Below are 14,651 nucleotides of genomic sequence, written 5' to 3' on the forward strand. Positions count from 1 at the left end.
TTGTATTTATTTAGAAATAAACTATAATTACTGTCAATGAATAAATTGCAAAATTATATGAAATTTAAAAGTGCTTATTAAGATTATCATTAAAAAGTCAAAGATTCTACACCATACAGAGAGGAAGATGGTATTTTGAGAGCCAATATCAATGTGGGTAAATGAATCCAAACCTGATAAATGTATAAATCTCAAACTATAAACTAAAACAGCCTGTGCATGCAGGATCAGTGTCCAGGACAGAGTAGACTTTATCAGCATCTTTTTTTCTACAAGGACATACCAGTGCCAACTCTCAGCCAGCCAGGCAGCAAACAGTCTGTGGCTAGCCAACTCCACAAACAACTGAGAAGATTTTTCCTGAGATACTCGCCCTCCTGTAGTCAGTACACCCGGACACATCTGCTTGATTCAAAATTGTGGAATGTTATCACTCACACAAGTAATGACATCCTTTAAATTTGGTCCCTGGGAGACCATTGGCTTCTTGTTAAGAACAAAGTTGGACTTTGTAACTAACCTCACAGTTTCCCAAGTGGGGCCAATAAACCTAGAGCCCTTCAGTGGTTTACAGCTTAATGCTTAATGCATTCTGAAATCCTAAAAAGCTCAGAATACGGCAAGCTTTGGGGGAACATATCTAGAAGCAAACCAGACTGATCTGAACTCACTTGGCGGGTAAATCTAAACTGGGGGGCCCCTGAAGCCATGTGTGGTTTTCGCACATCTTGCCTAACATGAGGTCCGCCTATGTCACTGCAGAAATATTAATGTGCTTGATCGCAGGGTGGTGTATCGTGTTATGTAATGTGCAATATGGACGCTCAATCATTTTTTCCACGTTGCTGTTTTCTGAAACACATCTGGCCTTGAGATGTCCTCATAAGGGACTCTAAACCTGTGGTGTGTGTGCTGTGGGGCTGAAGGTGCTGGCTTCTTGCTTAAGGGATAAAGTTGATGGTTGCTTTCTTGGTCTGGTGAGTGCACCAGGACTCCTGTCTTGGAGCAGGTATGCGCCTGACACATCTGTTTAGCTCACCTATATGGGGACATATGTTGAGTAGTTGCTGCTTTGGGGCATCTACTCAAAGATGTGTCTCTATCTTGTTTCTTTCCAGGAGGGTATGACCCTGGAGAAAGGTGACATGAAGCTGAATGTCTCTGGGCTCCTGTCCTGTTATCTTAGTCTGTTTTGGGCTCTTATGATAGAAGCCCACAGATTGGGTAATTAAACATAAATAAGAAAATTAACTAATTTCCTTCTCACTGTTCTGGAGGATGGGAGTTGCAGAATCAAGGTATTGGCATCTGAAGAAGTGCTTCTCATGCATCATCCCACGGAGGGAGGCATCATGGAGGGAGCAGGGAGCGCCAGCTCAGGTCTCCCTTTCTTTCCTTAGATGGTACCCTCTTGGGTAATTTAGTTCCTTACTATATTCCACAGAGCTAGCCTGCCTCATAATAGGCTCACTACATGCTTTTCATTGTAAACAAAAATGTGAGAGATAACATGCATGGAATATTATTCATCTATGAAGAAGGAAGTTCTGCCATTTTCAGCAAAATGATGGAACTGGAGGACATTATGTTAAGTGAAATAAACCAGACACAGAAAGGCAAGTACCACATGTTCTCTCTCATGTGTTGTTTGAGTCAGCTTTTTCACTGTGACTAAGAGACCCAACCAGAATGACTTCAGAGGAGGAAGAGTTTATTTGGGGGCTCATGGTTTCAGAGGTCTCAATCCACAGACAACAGGCTCTGTTCCTCAGGGCTCAAGGTGAGGCACGACATCATGGTCAAAGAGTGTGACAGAGGGATGTTGCTCACATGGTGATCAGGAGAGAGACTCCACTGGCCAGATATAAATATATACCCCAAAGCCACGTCCCCAACTCCCACTTCCTCTAGCCACACCCTATCACTTCAGTTACCACTCAGTTAATCCTTATCAGGGAATTAATCACTGATTGGGTTAAGACTCTCACAACCCAATCTTCTTCCTCTGAACCTTCTTGCATTGTCTCACATATGAGCTTTTGAGGGACACCTTGCATCCAAACCACAGCATGTGTGAAAGCTAAAAAAAACAAAAAACAAAACAAAACAACAACAAAAAAATAACTAAAGTAGAACAGTGATTACTAGTTGGGAAGGTTAGGGGAAATGCAAATTGGTATATGATAGTTATAGGTATGGAAATATTACACTGAACGCTATTAATATGTACAATGACTACAAGTCAATAAAATAAATAAACAAAAAGAAAGTTATGATGAAAATCCTTCTATATTCTATAACCTTCGTACCGATAAATGGTGGGAAATATTTATCCTATATATTTTCTGCTGTAGACTGTCTCTTCACTCTGTTGAAGATTTGCTTTGCTTTTTAGTTTGATGTCATCTCATTTGTGGATTTTTATCCTTGTTTTCTATGCTTTTGAGGTCCTATCCAAAAAATGACTGCCTGGACCAATATATTAAAGTGTTTCCTTTACATTTTCTTCTAGTAGTTTCAGATCTCTCATTTAGGGTTTTGATCCATTTTGAGTGGATTTTTCTGCAGGGTGAGAAGTAGGATCAAATGTGAGTCCTCTGCATGTGGCCGTCTGGCTTCCCCTGCACCATTTATCAGAAAGGCTGCCCTGTGGCCTGCATTTTTTTGGTGCCTCTGTCTACAATCAGTTGACTGTAGATATGTGGGTTTATTGTGGGGATCTCTATTCTGTTTTGATGGGGATTGCATTGAATCTGTAGGTCATTCCAACAGTATTGACATTTCAACAATACTAGTTCTTTCAATCCATAAACATGGGAACCTGGTATGGGGATATAGCTCAGTTACCAGAGTGCTTGCCTCACATGCACAAATCCCTGGGTTCAATCTCCAGCACAAATAAACAAACAAAAAAATAAAAACATGGAAATCTTTCCATTTGGGGGTCTTCTTCAATTAATTTCATCACTGTTTTGTAAATTGTACTGTAGAGTTCTTTTATTTCCTTGACTAAATTTATTCCTAGGTGGTTTTATTTTTGTAGCTATTGCAAATGGGATTGCTTTTGTGCTTTCTTTCTTAGCAAATTCATTACTGATGTATAGAAAAGCTACTGATTTTTATATGTTGATTTTGTACCCTGTTACTTTACTGAATCTGTTTATCAGTTCTAATAGTCTCTGGTGCAGGTTTTAGGGTTTCCTAACATATTGTCTGCAGACAGGGATCATTTTACTTCCTCCCTTTCTATTTGTATGCCCTTTACGTCTTTCTCTTGCCTAACTGCTGTGGTTAAAATTTCTAGTACTATATTGAATAAGAGCAGAGAGAGCCCACAGGCTTGTCTTGTTCCTGATCTTAGAGGATGTGCTTCCCGCTTTCCCCATTCAATAAGATGTCGACTTTGGGTTTGCCAAAGATGGCCTTTATCATATTGAAATAGGATCATTTGTTCAGAAATTTTAACATAAAGGAATATTGAATTTTATCAAATGCTTTTTTTCCATCTAATTAAGAGGATTCCATGATTTTCATTTTTCATTCTATTGATGCTATTGATTCTATTTCATTCTATTGATGCATTAAGTTCATCGATTTGCATATGTTGAACCATCCTTGCATCCCTGGAGTGCAACCAACTTGATCAGAGCATATGATCTTTCTGACGTGCTGTTGAATTTTATTTTCTAGTGGTTTGTTGAGAAATTTTTCATCTGTGTTCTTAGGAGATATTGGTCTAGAGCTTTGTTTTATTGTGTTCTTGACTAGTTTTAGTTTGGAACGGTTCTCTCCCTTTCGTTCTTAATTTTTCTTTTAAAACACATATTCCTTTTTATAGAGAAGGAATCTGGTCTGTGATCCTAGAATATTGCTAGAGCACTGAATTCCACAGCTCCTGCCTCTTGCTTCTTGGATTTTTCCCTTCCTATGTCCAGCTTTCCAAACCCTTGACACACAACACCGAGGGCAAAACAGTGTCATGAAGTTAAAAAAAATCTGGGAGAGTCCACGAGGTACACAGACTCGCAGTGCTTCAGAGAACAGGGCCGTTAAGTATTAAGACCTCGCAGTGCAGGGCTCCCAGTACCTGTCATGCCTGGAGAGACCCACACATCTCTCACCACAGATCTCATCTGGCTCCTTTTGCTTCTCTATTCAGGCTTCTGCAACCTCTCAGCAGGGCTCTGCTGAAATTGGAAAGCCGCCTACTGTGGTCTCCCCTGTTCCTTTTGTCAGGGACCCTTGCCCTTGGACACAAGGTACAACGTGGACATCATCTGTTGGGCATCTGAACTGCTCAATGCTTCACTTCAGGGATGAGGTGGAAATTAGGAGTTTAAGTGCCAGGGTGTGTTTCTGAGGGTGATTTAAATGTCTATAGAACTTGAAACGGTTCCAGAAAACACCAAGAGACCAGTAGAATCAGAATCTTTTCATTAAAATCCACAAGGGCCACAGGAAGGCTATCATTGGCCAGGCTCCCAGGCCACCCAAAGATGGGAGGGGGGACGCAAACCCCGCCCAAACCCCAGGGGGATGGAATTGGCTCCAAGGACTTCTGATCAACCCCAGCGCAGTGGACAGCGGGTCGGGCACTTCAAAGGTGCTTGCACTGCACCTCCAGGCTCCGCGTCTAGACTGCAGTCGGGTGAAAAGACGGGAGAATCACTAGAAGAGCCCACAGTCCTTAAGCCACAGAGAAGGGGCGCAGCGTCTTGGGGCAGAGAGGAATTCGCTCCGCACGAAACTTTGGCGGTCAGAGTCCTGAGTGGGGCGACCTCCCGGAGAGGGCACAGCAGTCCCCGCACCTCGCTCCTCGCTAGGCGCCACCAGCACCTCTGCAGCGTCAAGGAAGGGTCTCGGGTCAAGGACAAGAATCTGTGGCCATGGCTGAGGCTACCGAGCCAGAGGGTGGCGCTTCGGGTCCCCAGGGGCCGCCCGAGGACCCAGCGCTTCTGGCCGAGCGACCGGGCGAAGCCGGGGCCATAGGACAGGAGGCGGAGGGGCGGGAGGCGAGCGAGGGCGCCGCGGAGGCGCCCGGGGGAGAGGGGGCGGGCGCAGCGGCGACAGCGGCCGACCAGGAGGAAGAAGGCGGCGGGTCGGACCCAGGGTGCACGGGGGAGCTGTCGCCGGGAGCGGGCAGTGGCCCCGGGACCGAGACGCGCGGCCCAGGGGGAGCGCAGACCGAGGCGGAGGAGGGCGAACCGCGGGGCGCAGAAGCTCCCCAGGGAGGGGAGGCGGCGGGCGGCGCCGGGCAGGTGGAGGAGGCGAGCCCGGAGCGCGGCGTGCAGGGCGAGGCTGCAGGGGAGGCTCAGGGGGCATCCGGGGAGTCTGGGGAGTCCGGGGACCCCGGGATCCCAGCGGCGCAGGAGGAGACGGAGCACGGGCTGGAGGCTCCGGGGGTCACCACAGACGCCCAGGGACTTTCGGGGGACAGCATGGACGCCCAGGGGCTGGCGGGAGGGGCGCTAGAGGCAGACGGTGAGCTCCAGGACCAGGACCGGGAGCAACACAGTCCCCAGTCCCAGTCCGAGACCACTGAGGTCGCTGTCGCGGAAACCGGGGGGCCCAGCCCGGAAGAGTTTGCAGGAGCCATGGGGGAGGTGGGGTCCGAAGAAGCGGTGCCTGGGGACGCGAAGGCAGATGCTGGCGAGGATGGGGACTCGGGTGGGGGCCAGAAGGAGATGGAGGCGGAAGACGAGAGGCGAGAGCCGACCCCGAGCGAGGACGCCTCGGCAGTTGGGGGAGAGGAGGAGCCCCCGGACGGCACCCAGGATCGGGAGGTGGCGGAGGAGACGGGGCCCGAGGGGCCCGAGGCCAAGCTCAGCAACCACCTGGAGGAGGAGGGCAGCGCGCAGGGCAGCGACGAGTCGGCGCGCCTGAACGGCCGCCCCGAGAACGACGAGGCGTCGGAGGAGGGGGACCCGGGGCAGGAGCACGACATCACCCTCTTCGTCAAGGTAAATTTCGCTTCCCCCAATTTTTAGGACGTCTTCTCTCGTCTTGGTCCCTTCAGATCCAAGACAGACTCGTGGGGAGGTTCCTTCCTCCCCCATGTCCTAACTGTCACCAGGCGCTTCCACCTCCCCAACTAGGTTTTCAAGAAGAGTTGCAGGAGCATTTGGGGGAGGGCTAGGGCTAGGGCGGTGGGTAGTGCGGATGTGGGGTCAGCATTCCACTATTTTTGTCCTGAAATCCTAACTGGACCCCCTGGTCTGGGAGGTTACTAAAAGAATTAACTAGGGGGGGGGGGCGGGACGGACCAAAAGGGACACGCCCTATTGGTGTTCCAAGGATTTTTGCCAAAGCAAACTCTGATCCCTGAAGTGAAACTATGCAAACTGGTAGGTTCAGTGTGAGAAGTAGCCCCAGGACTGAAATCCCAAGGCCCAGAGCTGGTGAACAGTTTTAAGTTACAAAAAGCAATTCCGTTTTAAGAACCCGAATGCGTTTGGGAGGAAACGGGAAACTTATTTACCTATTATCGTTTTCATTGAACATCTTACCATTTACTTTGAAAGAATGCAAGAGGCTGGTGACTTGACAATCGTGTGTGTGTGTGTGTGTGTGTGTGAGTGTGAGTGATATTCTATCTCACTTCAGTTGGGAAGAGAGCAGTGATTTAATTTGTGAAGGAGTCTGTAGAGAAAAGATGGAGGAGACAAGAGGAAGGATGTTTTGGGTTTAATAGGTGTTTTTACAAGGTTCCAAAAATACATGGGCAAAGTCCAGTAGCTGCTCACACCAGAAGCTTTGTTAAAAAAAAAAAAAAAAAAAAAGCCATTCTGAAGAACTTTGGCCAGACCCCTGGGAAGCTGGAGATAATAAGATCAAGAATGTGCATTACACGTTGAATTCTAATCCTTTAGAAATACTTTCAGGCTTATAGAAGCCTGTTGTGGCCTAAACTTCCTGGGCTGAAATGTTAATAAGTAAAGGGGTGGTGGTGGTGGGGGCTCCCAAAATGATTCATATCAGAATTTCAAGAAGTGTTTAAGTGGCAAAGAACTTGGGGAGAAGCAGGCTTGTGTTAATTCTATGGAGAAGGAGCTGTTCCCGTCAGCATTTTTTTTTTAAGATACTGGAATAAAACATCTAATTATGTATTGGGGCATAACCTGAGGGCACAAGCCCTAGGAAGGTTGTGGGAAGACTGGGTGTGTGCTGCCGGTTGGTTCAGACCTACTTGGTTTAAGGAACTTTCCATTGCTCTGGTGGCATGGCTGCAGGATTCCAGCAAATGGTCTCGTGTTACAGCTTCTTACCTTTCTCCGTTTCTGTGCAAGTCTCTTCAATCTAGTCCCTTCTAAATCACCAGTGAGCCAGGAAAAACCCAATCATTTTGCTTCTTAGTGTACAATTATTTAGTTGTTTATTGCAGAATTTCAGGTGAACCCATATATATTCTGGAGCCAGGCACAAGCCCTTCATGATGTTAACCCTGCCCCCTTTCTCTCTGGCCTTTCCTGGGTATTGCTGGGGAGTCCCCATCATCATGTCACTCATGGCACTGTGGTGTCATTCTTGGTAAAGTACTTTTTATTCCTTAAGAGAACCACATTCCTTCCCACCTTGAAATGTCGCACACACTGTGCCCTCTGCCTGAAAGGCATCACTACCACTTACCCCTGTCCCTGTCTGCGTCCTAATGGTTGGCTGCATGTCCAGGAGTCAGCGTGGACTTCACCCCTTCTGGGGAGGCTTTTAGAGGGGAGGCTTTTACACCGCAGACTGGGTTGGATGTCCCTCTGTTGACGTTTCACGCACACATGGCACTGTCCTTGTCTCTTTTCTGGACTGTGTGAAATGCATCATTATGTCCAGGACAGAATGCAGGTGTGGGCAAGAGGAAAGTCTGAATGGGTGACAGTCTGTATGAGTATAGTATTGTAGTAAAAAACGTGCACTCCAGAGCCTGTGGGGCTGGAATCAAATCCTAGCTCTGCAACTTTCTTACCATGTGACCCTGGGCAAGGAAGGTATTCAGCCCTTCCGTGCCTTTGAGCAAAAACGGGGACAATGATAGGAGCTACCTCCTGTGGTTATTGTGGAGATTCAAGTATAGATTCCATGAAGCCCTTTGAGCTCTGCTTGTCTTGAAATACGCATGGTGTAGGTTTGGGTGTTTATTGCTATGTCTGCTCAGCGCCTATATGCTTCCGTTGATTCTGTAGGGAGACTGTCTCCATTTCTTTTTGAAGAGAAATTCCTCTAGGTGTCTAATTATGTCCATTCTCTGGGGGTAAGAGTGTTGTAAAAAGTGAAAAAAGTTCCTTTTCTCATTGCTGCTCAGGAGTGACTGTAGGCTAAGGCCAGGGCAGCTCAACCTCCATGCAGTACTTGGCCTGGTGTTCTAGTGTCCTTTTTATTTATTATTTTGCTTCAGGGAAGCAAACAGTGAGGCCAGCTAACTTCTGAGGTTCTCTTAAGATGTGCCTCATTTCAGTAAGCCATCTCAGTTTCTTCCCATCCATTCATCATCTCAGTAAAAATAAAGGGGGACACAGAGGGACAAATGAGACCCCAAAAGCAATGAACAAGCAAAAGATCTTTGGGCTGCCGTATCCTCTGCGTTTGTTTTAGTTGATTTAAAATACTTAACCTGGCTCAGATACAGATTTCTTTGCCAGATTTAGCCTTTTCTGGGTTCCTTCTTGGGCTCTGTTTGAGGTAGAGTCTGCATTTCACAGTGGACACGTCACCTGGGTTTCGTTAAGTACTCATGGTGGGTAGGGTTCCCCCACTTTGGACCTAAGGATATTTATTTATTTATTTCGACCTTTTAAAAAATTTTAACAATAAGGTTTTAAAAATGTGTATTATCATCATACACAGCATGGGATTTGTTGTAATAGCAGGTTTTCTGCGGTGCAGCTGGAACATAGAATTCACAGAACTGTTCTGTAGGAAGAGACCTGCAGTATTCTTCCAGACATCCCTCCAGCCTTCATATGAGGGCCTAGGAAACACATTTTAAAATTAATTAAGCCACATTCTATTTGTGAACTCTAACTTTTACTTTTCTTCCTATTCTTAAAAACAAACATATTGGTTACAAAAAGATACCAGAAAGAGACCTAGTAACGTGTAATAGTAATTATTTTTTTTTAATATTTATTTTTTTAGTTGTAGTTGGACACAATACTTTTATTTATTTTTATGTGGTGCTGAGGATCAAACCCAGGGCCTTACACGCACTAGGCGAGCGCTCTACCTCTGAGCCACAACCCCAGCCCCATATAGTAATTCTAATTGCTTCCAGTTGCCTTCTGATTTTAGCTACCTAATAGATCATATTCCCCAGCTTGATGAAAGTCATCCTGTTGTTAAGCTGCCTTCTGTTTTCTTCTGTAAGGATACAAGGCTGTATTCTTGTAAAAGAGCCAGAACCCACAGAACAGGCCCAGCAAGTCCTCTTGAATGATCCTGTGGCAAATCAATCCTGGATCATGCTAATTTTTAGTTTTTTTTTTTCTCCCCTAAAGAAGTGTTAACTGTATCATCCCATTCCAAGGTAACCAACCCCCCAGTCATATTTTGTGAGAGAAGTTTTTTCCTTCTTTACTCACAACAACAAAGGGTAACAACATAGTGGCGACACAACACACCAACAGCAAACAAAACACAAGAGCTGAAGTGGTTGGTGACGTCTGATTCAGCAGGGGGCACTTTGAGGCAGGGGCTAGGAGTGGGTGCTCAGAAATATGGGTTTCCTGGCAAATTTTACATGACTTTAAAACGCTCTATGTGACCCCGGGAGTGATCCCGGGCCGCAGCCTAGGAATTTCTTAAACTGTGCTGTGGACAGCCTGTGTTTAACTAGAACAAGTCCCTGAGCTCATGCGCTTGCGTCATTGGGATTCTTCAAAGAGGTGAAACAGACCTGATGGAACAAAATGAAACTCAGGACAGACATGGCCTTCGAGTAAGCATCGACACCCAGAAATGCCAAAAAGAGAAAAGAGGACCTGCCACATTGTCACACCATGGGTCCACAGGCACCCGAGGGACCAGCCGGCTGTGGCTTGCTGCACACATGTCCCTGGGAGAGAGCCAGTGCTGCTTTCCTAACTGTGTGGGTGCAGGGTGTTCTAGAGGAAACGAGTGAGGGTGGGCTTCTGTGCCTTTAATTCTCCCTTCAAACCACTGTTTTGTGGGTTTTTCCTGATTATCATAGAAAACCCATTTGTAAATTACATATATGAAATCAGTACAGTTACTCATGCTGAAAATAGGTAGGACAGGACGTTTTGCTGACTTCATGCATGAAGGCACGGTGTGGGCCCATGCGGGCCCGGGGGCCACACTGAGAGCCCCGTCCTGATTGCCTCTGGCCTCACCACCTGGCGAGCAGTGGGCTCTCGGTTGGTGCTTTTTGGTTGGTGCTTCCTGATGACGACAGGTAGGTGGTTGGGTTCAAGGTGAGAGCTACTGAGAAGCAAAACCTGGACATGGCACGGGTCAGTTCCCCACCAGCCCAGTCCAGTGCCCCTAGTGAGAGGCACAAGGCGGCTTCCTCCCTGAAGATGTCAGCATCAGGGCTTCAGAGCTGGGGGCTCTGGGGAGCTGTGGCTCGGTCCTGCCTGGTGCACAGGCTGCTGCTCCCATCCCTGTGTGGGCTGACGGCTGCGTGCTTCACGGTAGCAATTGTGTTCCTTGCCTTCAGCATAGCCCTCCCTTGGTGACCTTCATGTCCTTGGTCTCACATGGCCAGCCTTTCTCCCTGAGATGCACTCAGCTATCCTATCTCCTCGGGCATCCGAAGTTGGCGGGGTATCCTCAGAAATACTACACTGGGCCCTCTAAGTGTGTAAATTTACCCTTTCATTTCGCGTGCCTAGGTAAAACCAAGGATTTGAAGGAATGTGTATCAGGAATCAGCCCACCCTCTCTCCCATTCTTAGAGAAGCACAGAACCTGAAGCATTGTGCCAGTCTCATTCCACACCCATGAAGGACTGTGTGTGTTGGAAACCACACTAGAATCTTGGAGCGTATTGGCAAGTGTCTTAGTCTATTCTGTTGCTATAACAAAATACCCAGGCCTAGGTAATTGATAAAGAATAGAAGTTTATTTAGTTCATAGTTCTGGAGGCCGGAAAGTTCAAGAACATGGTGCCAGCCCCTTCTTGGCATCTATCTGGTGAAGGCCAGATGTATCATAACATGGTGGTGGGTATCACATAGAAGACTGACTCAAGGATCTCTTCTTCATCCAGTTTTTATAGAGTTACCGATAACCATCATGAGGGCCCACTCTCACTTCTAAATACCACAAACATCTGAGTTTTGGAGTATAGCTGCCAGTACATGAACTTTAGGGGACAGATTCACGCCATAGCAGCAAGACTGAGAAGGTCCTTGCCTCCCAGAGTGTAGTATCTGTTACAAAGAATGGATATTGAGCAGTGTAATACCTCATGGGATCATCACGTCTCCCCTGGGCTGGAGGCCGCGTGGCCAAGACCGAGTTGCTTTATCCATCTCTGTTCTCTAGGCTTTAGTGCAGCGCCTGGCACTTGAGAGATCCCAGTTAGTGCACATGTGAAGGGAAGGAGCATGGGGGTGAGCAGGAGGCTGAGGGGCCTGCAGCGGGAGCACCCTGGTGTTAGGAGGGTGTTTGGCTGCAGTCAGTAGATTAGCTGCTAACAAGTGGGTTTAAACTAAAGTTTGTTCTTATCCTTACCAGAAATGGGATGCAGCAATTTAGCCACCACAGAGGGCACAGACTGACTCTGTGTGTTCTCTCTCCCTTGATCATCAAAAGCTGGCTTCTTGAGCCTCCAGCATCAGATCTGATCAGCAACACCTGGGGCAGGAAGAGGGGGAAGGGCTGGGTCTTTGTCCCTCAACCAGGAGGAATCAGGGGAAGGGTCCCTTCCCACAACTGGAGGGGACTTCCCTTCTGTCCCATTGGCTAGGGATGGCTTCTGTGCCCCGCCCCCTGCAGGCCTTACTTAGGCCTCAGGGATTGGGAGTGTGGGGTGGGCTGGGGTGGGCTGGGGTGGAAGGGTGGTGACCAGTCTGGCTTAGACCAGGGTCAGCAAATGATGTCTAACAGGTCAAATCCAGGCTGCCAGCTGCTTTTGTCCACCTGCAACCTAAGAATGCTTCTTCCCTTTGTAAATGGTTGAAAAAATAGCAAAAGAAGGATATTTCACGACACATAGTGTTAGGGTCTGTAAACAAGTCAGGATGGCGCCTGGCATTTTGCCAGAGGGAGTGGTTTGTGAAGTAATGCCAGCGAGCCATTAAGTGTGGAGATTTCTTATTAGTTGACTGCTGTATCTAGTTTATGTTAATTGAGATAAGCTGTGTGGAATGTATATATACCCCTCCTGTCCTACAATAAAGGGCTCCCACTCCTGCTGTATCAATGTACACAAGTTGAATACATAAGGTAAAAAAATACATATCATTTGTTGGGAAGAGGAGAAGGCTGTTCAGGGCCGCAGTCAGGCTGCAGCAAACTAACCAGGGGGTGACGAGGAACTTGTGTACATTGATACAGCAGGAGTGGGAGCCCTTTATTGTAGGACAGGAGGGATATATATACATTCCACACAGCTTATCTTAATTAACATAAACTAGATACAGCAGTCAACCAATAAGGAATCTCCACACTGAATGGCTCGCTGGCGTTACTTCACAAACCACTCCCTCTGGCAAAATGCCAGGCGCCATCCTGACTTGTTTACAGACCCTAACAACATAGAAATACATTCCACTGTCAGTGCCCCTCAATAAAGGTTTTTCTCCCTTTTCTGGACCCAGCCTTAATTATACTTACATGTTTTATTTATGACTGCTTTCCCTCTGTCCCTGAGTCATGGGACAGAGACTCTGTGGGCCACAAAGCCTGGAATATTTACTGTTGGGCCCTGTAAGAGAAGGTTTGCTGACCCCCGAGACCTACTTTGACTCATCACCCTGGGCAAGATGCACTAACATCTTTAAAGAATTGGAGTTTTCTTTATAGAAAAAGAGAAATGGCTCTGAATAAAGAACCCACAGGTTCTATCACAGCAAGAAATATTTAAGACACTAAACATTATATATATATATATATATATATATATATATATATATATATATATATATATATATAAAAATTTAGAAATGTATTTTGCAGGCTGGGGTTGTGGCTCGGTGGTAGAGTGTGAGCCTGGCGCATGTGAGGCCCTGGGTTCGATCCTCAGCACCACATAACTAAAAAAATAAATATTGAAAAAATGTATTTTGTTTATGAAGTCCATACTTTTTATTTAAGTAAAAATAAAATACACATTAAATATTGGAACAATATGTTCATGTGGCCCATGGATTTCTTTTGTGACCTCCCATGGCCCCACCCCTTAAAGGTTCCGTGATCTCTCAACTGTGAAATGTACCTACCATTTATTTAAAAGATAATACAGTAACATATCAAAACTTACACATATGAAGATATAATACAATGAAATGTGTCTTCGTCTACCTTGGAGGTCCAACTTTCCAGTTTTTTTGTTCCTTTAGATAACCACTAAGTATCTTTCCAGGAATATTCTGTGCATATCCAAGCATGAATGTAAATATCCTCATTGTGTTAGCTATCGACTGCTGTGCAACAGATTACTCTTAAGACTTAAAACTTTAAAACAACAGACATTCTTCTGAGTTTCTCTGTGTCAGGAATTTGGGACAGGTAGTTGAGTGGTTCTGGTTCATGGGGTGGCAGTTATGATGTGAGCTAGGGCTGTCGTCTTGTCTGAAGGACCAACTAGGCTGGAGACCCACTTCCAAGATGGTAGACTCACATGTCTTTGGCAGGATTGGTTCCTCATCCGCTGGGACTCTTTCCACAGGGCTGCATTAGTGCTCTCCCAACATGGCCTCTGGCTTTCCCGAGAGCACGGATCTAAGACAAACCAAGGAAGAGGCTACCACCTCTTTGAGGTCACACACTAACACTTCTGCTCTATTTGGCCTTTTAGGAATCACTCACTAAGCCCAGACCTCAGAGAGAGTGGCATTAGACTCTACCCCTTAAAGGAAAAGTCAAGAATTTGTGTACACATTTTTAAAGACCCCACATCTGCTTATTTTCCTCCACAAAAAAATGAATGCACTGAAAATATGTTGGTCTCTGTCTTGCTTTCTCCCTTTAACATTCTATCTTGGGACTCGTTTCCTCTCAGTGCCTAGAGCTCTCACATGATCTTGTTAAAATTTCATAGTATTTGGAGATGGGTGTTCTCTATACTCTATCCCTCACCGGTGGATATATAGGCCTTTATATCCACAATCAAAAAGATAGTTAAGTAATGGTGTAGTGAATATCCCCACAGATGATGTATGATTAAATATCAGTTAAATTCTTTGAAATAGCATTGTATACTTAAAACTTGATAACCTTTTCCAAATTTCCTCTTCAAAGAGGCAGTACCAGGTAACATTCCTCTCTGACTCTTTTATCAGTGCCACGTTTACTCCACTGGACCTCCCCACCCAAACTTTGAATCTGAAAAGTGAGAAATGATGTCCACTGTTTTTTAATTCATGTTTCTTTTATTATATGTGAGATCGAAGATGCTTTTATGTATTTAAGTACTATCAGTATCTATTTTCTGTGAGCTGGTTGTTTACATCCATTGCTTAATTTTCAAGTTGGCT

General features: G+C 46.0%; 1 protein-coding gene across 1 annotated transcript in view; it reads left to right on the forward strand.

Annotated features, from left to right (window-relative positions):
- The first annotated feature begins 4,566 nt into the window (after positions 1-4,566).
- Clic6 (chloride intracellular channel 6) overlaps positions 4,567-14,651 on the forward strand; it is a 42,767-nt gene continuing 32,682 nt past the window's right edge. The window contains exon 1 of the mRNA XM_046439251.2: positions 4,567-5,960. Within this exon, the coding sequence (XP_046295207.1) occupies positions 4,887-5,960 (1,074 nt within the window). The 5' untranslated portion in view covers positions 4,567-4,886. The remainder of the gene's footprint in view (positions 5,961-14,651) is intronic.

This window comes from Marmota monax, unplaced genomic scaffold, assembly GCF_021218885.2.
Source record: "Marmota monax isolate L192 unplaced genomic scaffold, Marmota_monax_Labrador192_F-V1.1 WCK01_AAM20220418_F8-fsc00125, whole genome shotgun sequence".
In the NCBI taxonomy this organism is placed as follows: domain Eukaryota; kingdom Metazoa; phylum Chordata; class Mammalia; order Rodentia; family Sciuridae; genus Marmota; species Marmota monax.